Source organism: Limulus polyphemus, unplaced genomic scaffold (assembly GCF_000517525.1).
Source record: "Limulus polyphemus unplaced genomic scaffold, Limulus_polyphemus-2.1.2 Scaffold1019, whole genome shotgun sequence".
Classification (NCBI taxonomy): Eukaryota; Metazoa; Arthropoda; class Merostomata; order Xiphosura; family Limulidae; genus Limulus; species Limulus polyphemus.
In genome coordinates, this window is record NW_013666629.1 from 272,291 (window position 1) to 282,462 (window position 10,172).

The 10,172-nt window shown below is 34.5% G+C and overlaps 1 protein-coding gene across 5 annotated transcripts in view; it reads left to right on the forward strand.

The window, feature by feature from the left end:
* The window catches only part of LOC111086322 (arrestin domain-containing protein 2-like), an 83,950-nt gene that overhangs the window by 60,250 nt on the left and 13,528 nt on the right, over positions 1–10,172 (forward strand). For all 5 annotated transcript variants that reach the window (XM_022388753.1, XM_022388754.1, XM_022388756.1 and 2 more), the window contains exon 4: positions 4,700–4,926. In XM_022388753.1, coding sequence (XP_022244461.1) covers positions 4,700–4,926 — 227 coding nt within the window. The remainder of the gene's footprint in view (positions 1–4,699; positions 4,927–10,172) is intronic.

Consider the following 10,172-nt stretch of genomic DNA (forward strand, 5'->3'; position numbering starts at 1 on the left):
ATCTATAGACTATCTGTCTATCTATATATATCTATAGACTATCTGTCTATCTATATATATCTATAGACTATCTGTCTATCTATATATCTATAGACTATCTGTCTGTCTATCTATATGTCTATAGACTATCTGTCTATCTATATATCTATAGACTATCTGTCTATCTATATATATCTATAGACTATCTGTCTATCTATATATATCTATAGACTATCTGTCTATCTATATATATCTATAGACTATCTGTCTATCTATATATATCTATAGACTATCTGTCTATCTATATATCTATCCACATTCGGTAAATGAATATTGTACGAGAATGTAGAGATTTTAGGGTATTGTGTTTTAACTTTTATATTTCCATTCAAAATAAAACCTAAATTAATATTATTAAGCCTTACTTATAGTCACCGGCACGAGTTATCGAGTATAAAATAGGTTAAATCAAGCTTCTTCTTCTATGCCAGCATGTTTTATTAACGTTGCTTCATCTACTGTTCGACAACAATACGTATGTGTTTTACTTTTATTAAAACTCTGTACGGCACCACGATAACCGCCAAATATGGAAATTGAAGTTCTAAAAATAATGGTTTTAAGTAGGAATTGTGTTGATTACTATTAAGATCACTCAACTTTCGAAACAGGAAATTGCGTCTTGTCAACACAAAGTTCAGCCACTGAGAGGAAAAGCTGGTAGTTCATCTTTAGTTTTATGTAATCTAATCTTTTTAATGTAGCACGCTCAGACTTACGCTGGCTTATTAGCTATTCAGGAAATTAATCTAAAAATCTATTTTGCGTTTTATCCTTTGTATTGTTAGAGTTTATATGATTTTTGTCATGTATACATGTATATGTAAAACCATGAAAATTTTTGAGGAATTGTCACGAATACGTACTCTTTAATAAGTTTTAATACGTTTTATGTCTTATATATTACGATAATTATAAACGGTTTAGATAGTGTTTTTTGTATGTAATATGTTGTTATGTGAACACTTTTTGTCGGTTGTGTAATCATTCAGATACACTTGAAAGAATACTTTTTCGGATGTTCGAAGAAGTGTAGTTATTCCGGTACTCTGGAAAGGGCCGTCTTTCAGGTTCACTCGGAAGAACACTCATGCGTGTATTTCCAGAAAGTCAGATATTCGGATACTCTCGGAAGGGATCACAAAAATCGGAAGAACGAATAGAAAAGTGTGCTACGGACATACAGATCCCCTGATAGTTCAGCAACTAAGAATGAGGGCTTATGACGCTAAAATTTAAGTTTCGATCACTGCAATGGGCACAATAGAGATATATGATTGTGAAGCTTTGCGCTTGACAACAAACAAACAAATAATGGACGGATAAAACACGGAATGAACTTCGGTGCGGTGGCAGTGAGAAGTTCAAGCAAGTATGTGTTGGAGCTCAGATAAAATATGACGTCATATCTGTGAAGGTGTGGAGATTTCTGTAAAATATAAGGTGGGAAATATTGGTGGTGTTAGAAAGATAGAGCAGCATCATAACGTCGTACATTATCAACTGGATGACATTTAATTGACTCTGGCTTTGAACTGCAGTCAGGATAATATCCCAAATCATACTCTGCTGTTGGAAAAAAAAAGTACTTGTAGGAGAAAGAGAGAGAGAAATGTAACGGGCGTGGGTCCGACGTTACATTTGTTACAAAGAAATTTAATTGTATTTCAGGTTGTGCTTTCGCGAGCGGAGCACACAAGCCACCAACTCGAGGAAGTTTACGTGTGGAATAAAGAACTCACGCAGAAACAATAGAAAACAATCAAATGACTTTTTTATTTATACACTGTTGAGCGTTTCATCTATATCGAAACTCTAAAAGTTATTTTGAAACAATACTAACTCTAAATCATTGAATTCTTTGTTTTTAAGATCTAGATGTCCGTTACTAAGACCTTTTATTATGTTCAACAACACAGACAAACATTAGTTAGATTATGAACTAAGTTAACACGAGAAATTCTCTCGGTCATAATCAGTATAATTGCATTAACAATTCTTCTAAGGTACCTTTCAGTAGTTCCACTATAAGCGTTATCAAGCCTATTATTTCTTTAGTACAGTTAATGTTATTCACTTTTCTTTTATTATACATTATACATTATTGAATCTTAAGTTAAACACTGTTAGACTATAATAGTAAAATAGTATACTTACAAGGCGTTTGTGGGGCGAACATCTTGTAGATTCTGGATTACTGCCATCTTCCCTCTTCTGAAGTCAGAAAAATTCTCTGGAGCAATTTCATAAGTGCGGAGAAGTGACGTTTATAGTCTGAAACAGGAAATAATATACACACTTTTTAGTGTTTTTCTGATTAATCAAAAAGTTTAGCAGAGCTACCTTTAAAAGTAGTTCTTTTAACTCGATTGGCACAAGTGGAATCTTCCATCAACAAATGGACTATTCCATCAGACTTTTAACCAAATTCCACCTTGTTATTGGTCATTACAGAACTTATTTCTGTTCCTTATCTAATATCTTTGGCGAAATCATCCAAGATAATTAATTTAGGGCGTATAGAGACAAACCGTGTAACTCAGGTCTCTTCACAGTGATTTTCCTTGCTGTCCCGTTAACAGTTTTTGGTGACATTGATTCATTTCGTTAGGAGCTTTATCTAAACAATTAGGGCCTTATCTCAGTATACCACGACTGTCTAGCACTAGAATCTGTAGCTGTGAATTATCTTGCCTCTAGGTCAAGACACGGAATGTGTCTTTGGCTAACTCGTGCAAGGGTCCTCAAACTTGTATCATCTTTATTTAGTATTGTGGTTCATCAGTATTCACGTTTTTATAACATTTACGATCTGCTGCTTTTTCCATAATATACGTTAAAAAATAAAATGTTCTTCTTGAAAACTTTTAGATATGTATTTACTTAGTATTTTTATTCCACAAATACTTCAGAAAGTTCATGATACAAAAGTCATGAAATGCTAAAGTCTAATTAAATGAAAAATGTGCGACACAAATTAGAAAATAATGTTACAAAATATAAGCCGATTAATGTGCTCTAATTTTGGGAGAATATGCAGAAACAAAGGAAGGAAATATTGACTGATAGTCTTAAGTAAACTCGTAGAATCCTTGCCTGATCGATGTCTTCATATAGCTAGAGGAAAACCCTCTAAATATTGTTTATTCAGTTTACGTAGCAAAATAAACTTCTGATACCTAACGTAATAGTATTGTGTATGGATGTAACATAGTTTTTTTTTCAACATTTCTTGAAAGTTTGAATGTTGATGCCTTGGATTCAGAATTACAACTGTTATTGTTTTGTATTTAGAGTTTATGGCTAAGCCATTAAAGTTATCTGCCGCCGTCCGTAATTTTGAACTACTGACCTGAGGAAGGCAGCCAATTAGCAATACCTTAACACACATAATCCGTGCTAAAGAATTGTCTTCTACTCTTATAATGCACTTACAGTTTAAAGAGCTGAATATTTTGTGGTATCTCACAGGTTCGAACCCAACTTGTCAAGTCCAGAGCTCTACCACAGGATCTAACGACCGGTAAATAAGTATGTTGTTAAATGAAGATATAAGATGTTATTCAATAGGCTGAGAAGAACATCAGTACATCTTTTGGTTCAATTGCTCTATAATAGGGCCAGGCATGGCCTGATGAATAGGGCGCTCGAGTTGCAACCTGCGGGTCTCGTGTTCGAATCCTGTCACCGAACATGCTATCCCTATTAGTCGTAGAGTTTTATAATGTGGGGGTTAATCCCACATTTCGTTGATAAAAGTAGCCCAAGAATTGGCGGTGAATGGTGTTGACTAGCTACCTTCCTTCTAGTCTATCACTTCTAAATTATGAACGGCTAGCATAGATAGCCCTGGAGTAACTTTGCTCAAAATTCAACATATCCTATAATTGTAAACACATTTTTTATCCTGCTTTTTAAATCAGAAATATTAAGCGTTTATATCTTCTTTTAGATGTGTAACAAGATTGGTTATTGTTATAAACAGGGGTTCAGGGACAACAGTCGTTCTGAGTCAGTCATATAGGCTACTATTCTTTGAAGTAGTGTTTCCATGTGTTAAAGTAACTCAGACTCGCATTGTTTAACAGACAAAACATAGACATAAAGAGAAAAATGAAGTACTCTACCTAAAAATAGAATGACGGATAGAGAGACACAGATAAACTAATCGGATAAACAATGATGATAACCCGATGTAATTGGATAACCTAGGTCTTGAGAGAGAGATAGATTAAACGGACAAACAGATTTTAAGAGAAAGAGACACACCTAAGTCTCGTGTACATTAGTACCTGACACGATAGAAAGAACGAGACTACAAAATACGTCAGTGTTAATGCGTTTTTTCAATCTTATTATACTATATTATTTTTCTTCCTTATATTTATGTCTTAAGAAATATCACTCTCAATGAGAATTCGTGAATTGAGAATATTTCACCATTTCTGCAAAGCACATTAGATTTCAATCAGAAGTTTTAAGTATACAATACCAGAAATGAGCTCACTCAATATACTTATGTGTAATATTTTCACAGTGTTTACCTAAATTCCTTGGCATTTCATTTATTTAAAGAAACCCTGATGGACAGTTAATATTGCAAAAATTTCAGTCAGTTTGTAATTGAAAGTAAATAATTGTTTTATTATACATTTTTCAGAAAAGCTGGACGGTATCGTTCCTATTTTGACCAGAGGTCACCACTCCTTTCCGTTTAGGTTCCAGCTTCCAGAAAGTAGCCTCCCATGTAGTTTCGAGGCTCGTCATTGTACTGTCCGTTATTACGTCAAAGTAACACTGGACATCCCGTATGCCTCTTCCCCTCAGGGTATGAAGTATTTCACAATTATAGGCCCACATATCGATTGCATGGAGGAGCAATACTTGGTAAGTATTCCTCTTTTACTTCTGACGTATTCTACAGGATTCTCCGAAAAAATTGTTCCACTCATTTCTTCCATTAATAGCCCATTTTGTACATTACCAGTTCAGTCATTGTCATTTCCAGAACACTGAAATTTGCTGTGATAGAAGGCTAGCGGGGGTATATTGTATTTATTTACCTACGTATAAAGGCTTTCGAACGTCTTTCGATATTTCTATATTTTGATGCGGTATGTAAATACCAAATATGTCACTCTCCTATAGTGCATAATTATGAAGTATAAAAAATAAGTGCCCTAAAGTTCTAAAGCGGAACACAATTAGATCTTGTCAAGGTGTCGCACTAAATTCAGCCTTAGGTGTTACTTTTCGTAACAGAGCCCCATGACAGAAACTATCTACTGTCCCATAAGATAGTTGCATGGTCTTCTACTTCACCTTGCGTGAGGAGACTACCTAACGACTGTCGTATGGAGAAGGTATTTCCAGAAACCTTTGATCCAATTTTCTGGATCAGCCACAGAAAGAAAGAAAGTGGACTATTAGATAAGTTTTGGTGTTTTGAAGGTGTCAAAACGAGCTTGCGAGTCCTCGTAACCATCTTTTCTTAAGTATTTAATTTTCTGTTCGTGTGTGTACCACATTTTGTTCCATTGCAGTGGATTTTCAAGTCAGGTTCTATTTTCTTTTATTTGGTTTTTATTTCAGTACAATTTAATTCGGTCTTTAATTCAATATGCACAACAACACATTAATACACCCAAACGATCGACCATTCTTCTATTTGTCTGCAATGCGAAAAATGTCTTGTCCTTTTCCTTTCATGTGTCACCACTCTCACTTATCCTTCTCCATACTAGGTCCACGAATATCCAGTTATCGGGAAGACGAGGCAAATAGGTACTACGCTAATCCTCAGTATACCACACTAACACACGCACTATGAATATGTTCTTAATCGGTTGCTGCCTAGCGGTTTGTTTAGTTTCTTTGTAGCGGTTTGTTTAGTTTCTTTGTCAATATGAAAACTAAGCTAGAATATTTGTTAGTTTTTTATTGAAATTATGTTCATCCTAAGCTAACGACCCTGCTGAAGTATATATATAAACAGCAATAATTTATAAACACAGACTCATCTTTATAAGTTTTCATTGCGCTTTTGGCGACGCTTCATATCGTTCGTTATTTTTAACGAAGAGAATTATAGAAAATTGCAACAATGTTTTTGTTCGCAACCTTGTTTATGATCCAATAGAAATAACAAGTTATATAAAGCGTCTATAAGTTTCCTTATGTCTGTAAGTTTAACTTAAACAATGTACTTATGCACAAAAACACATTTTCAAAGCTTTAATTATTTTTTGTTTGCTTGTTTGTAGTTAAGTAAAAAGCTACACTATGGGATATCTGTGCTGTGCCCACTACTGTTATCGAAACCCGGATTCTAGCGTTATAATTCCGCAGACTTATCGCTGTGCCACTGGGGGTACAAGGGCTTTAGATTACATAAATATTAATTTTAGATAACTCTTGAAAGCTACTTAAACTTTCACTAGAACTTACAAATTTTACGAAACTACTGTTCACCAACAGAATACATTAGGTCTTGTTGCTACAACGTGGGCTTACGGTGCTGTTGTTTATTTAAAAGATCATTTTTTTTTATAATCCTATCGTTTGTTTATTCTTCAAATAACTTCAGCTCTAGAAACAGTTATGTATATTACGCCGTACTATGAGAAAAAAAATAGATTTCTAAAAAACATGACAACTCACTTGAGGATTTCTATAAAGGTTTAAGTATTTCTTTATTTTTACTCTATTGAATATTGACTTCTACCTTCTGACTATAATAAGATTCATCACAATTCTACTTTGTTCGTAATAATCATGTCAGTTGTCATGACAACCGAAGATGAAACGAGTCGGATAGACTTGGCAAAGACAGATAAAACAATATAGTGACCAAATAGCACTCATGCAGAACATAGAAGCATACATCAGATAAGTGCCAATATCGCTTCCAGGTGGTCCCTGTTCCCATAGTAACAGTCTTCATGCAGGTAAACAGAAATAACGGTATGGGCGTTTCACATTAAAGATTATTTGTACACGTAGTGTCAGTTTTTACGTTAAACTGGGCACGGTTTTGTAATCTAGACATACTCCAGGAAAACAAATAGTTTTTTTACTAAGTGTGAAATATAAATTTACTGGATTCAACTTGGCTGCGGGTTACGTAAAAAACAAAAACAAACTAATTAGCGTGTTTCGTTGATTAACTCATCTATGTATGTGGGTACCGCGATTTAGGAATTTAATGACACACCTTATCTATACACGTAATTTAGGAAAGTTGCTGTGCCCTTTATAAACACACTTCATGACACACCTTATCTATACACGTGATTTGAGAAAGTTGTTGTTACTGTTGTAACCACACTTCATGACACACCTTATCTATACACGTGATTTAGGAAAGTTGCTGTTACTGTTGTAACCACACTTCATGACACACCTTATCTATACACGTGATTTAAGAAAGTTGTTGTTACTCTTGTAACCACACTTTATGTCACACTTTATCTATACACGTGATTTATGAAAGTTGTTGTTACTGTTGTAACCACACTTCATGACACACCTTATCTATACACGTGATTTAGGTTTGAAGTTTAAAAGCCAACTGTAATATGATGATGATGATGAGATCATTTCGTGATGCCCCATTTTTTGTTCTATAGTAAAATGGCCGTAATCCCCAGACCGCCCTCTCCTCTTACACTGGATATTGTATGTTCAGGGTGCGTCTTATATTCCGAAAAATATGGTAAAAGGTTATAGGGATGGTAAAAAATTTCCTAAAGATGGTTTGTACACTTGTACTAAAGGATCTGGGATTGTGAATTACGATAATATAAAACACAAGTACTTGACACTTATTTTTAGCTGCGACATAGCGGATCATAGAATGACTCTGAATCTGTTTTGTTTTTTTAATAAAGTACAAACTTTTAGCTCATAGCTCCGCCATCTCTTGACCGATTTGAGATCTAATTACAGTTTTGAACTCAGGAGGTCAAATTCTTTAGATTGATGTATTGACCACGCCCAAGGCCTTGTAGATTAATTTACTCTAATCCTGCCTAAAAAAAAATTCAAGTGCCGCGGCTATTGAGGGTTCTCTCTCGTTTAATTAGAATAATAATAATAAATAAAACAAACAGTCCAGTCATAACTGAACTCTGCACTTGTTTGTTGTTTTACTTAAATATAATGCATTAGTGATTTTGACCCGAATTGACCTTTATCAACCCAGTAATGTTATTTCACAGGTTAGGAACAATGTGCTCGCTCCGTAATTTGATGAAATGTGCAGGAAAATAACGAATCTTTAAATCTATCTTTTTTATCTTGTGTTTATTTCACTGACTCTAAAATTGTAATTAAATTATTGTGAGAAGAAATAAGTCGCTTACTTATGGGAGATCACAAGCAAAGTGTGATAAATAATAACAATAGTTACCCTAATCACCAAGAGGAAAGTTGTTTTACCAAATGACAAAGGAACTTTTTGGACTTCCGGTATACTGGCTACTGACAATGTGTCCCTTTATACCATATACGCCCCCCAGTGGCACAGCGGTATGTCTGCGAACTTAAAACGCTAGAATCCGGGTTTCGATACACGTGGTGGGCAGAGCACAGATAGCCCATTGTGTAGCTTTGTGCTTAACTTCAAACAAACAAACAAATATACCATATAGAGCGATTCTAATTTAATTAGAAACAGTCCTTGGCTTTGTGCCAAACTTTCTGATCGATTTACAAGGTCTTGAATTAGAAATAACAACAACAAAGCTTGGATCTGTTGAAATACAGAGAACCACATAAAATTATAAAATTCAACCATATTTAATCTATGGAAGTTTGACTGTTTTGACCAGAAACTCCCGACAATCCCCCAATATCATCTTTATGAAAGATTGACTGTCTTGACCAACAACACCCGACAATCCCCCAATATCATCTTTATGAAAGATCGACTGACTTGACCAGTAACTCTCGACAGTCCCCCTATGTCATCTTTATGAAAGATTGACTGTCTTGACCAGTAACACCCGACAATTCCCCGCTGTCATCTTTATGAAAGATTGATTGTTTTGACCAGTAACACCTGACAATCCCCCTATGTCATCTTTATGAAAGATTGACTGTCCTGACCAGTAACTCCCGACAATCCCCCAATATCATCTTTATGAACGATTGACTGATTTTACCAGTAACTCCCGACAATCCCCCTTTTCCTTGATCCACTTTTCCAGTAATTAAGTCTCCCGCAAATGTCAGTTTTTAAGTTAAGTGTATGTTGATTTAAAAGATAAAACATCATCCTGGATATTTGATATTGAGGTGTTTGTTTACAAGTAACAAATTTGAAACCACATACAGAAACTTTCCCACTTTTCAGGTTATATGCAAAGTTTGAACTTGCCAGTTTGATGGTTATGGTTGAAATTTGCGTACTGTTTTCTTGAGTCTGAATTTCACATTTTTAACTTGCTGCTTAAAATATTCTAAAACTACGTTTTGATAAATCCTAGTAATTAATATACTAAGTGTATCTCTTATTAAAATAAATAATTTTGTCAACACATCATTAAAATTATGTACATTATGAAATGCACATCAACATTCCATTGACCATTTTACTTTAATGAAGTTGAATTATATTACTATGAAGAATTTAGAGTAACTTAAACCACGCGCATTTCTGGAATGTTTAACTGGTATGAATCTCAGAGTTTACGAACATAACACCGTCATCGTTTTGATTTCGTTGAGCTTCGCCTACACGTTTAGTGTTGCACTAAAGTGCGTGAAACCTTAATGAACAGTCATTATATCAAAAACTTTGTAACTTTCGCACCTCTCTTTGTTAGGCTCGAGCTGGATGCTATCCAGCTACTTTTTCTTTTCTTCAAGGGTGGATGCCAAATACTCGCGTTTTTTTGGGTAAAACGTTATTATTCATATTCCATTCTGCGCTGTTATTTGTCTTTCACAGTAGTTTTGGAAGCTTTGAAACTCCGCATTGTAAGACTCTAACCTTTGCTCTGTTAAATGTATGTGGATATGTTTTTAATTAATTCAATGTTCAATATTAATAACGTTAATGTTTTTCATGTTTGTATTATCATAACTATTGTAATTCACAGTAGTTTTGGAAGCTTTGAAAGTCCGCATTG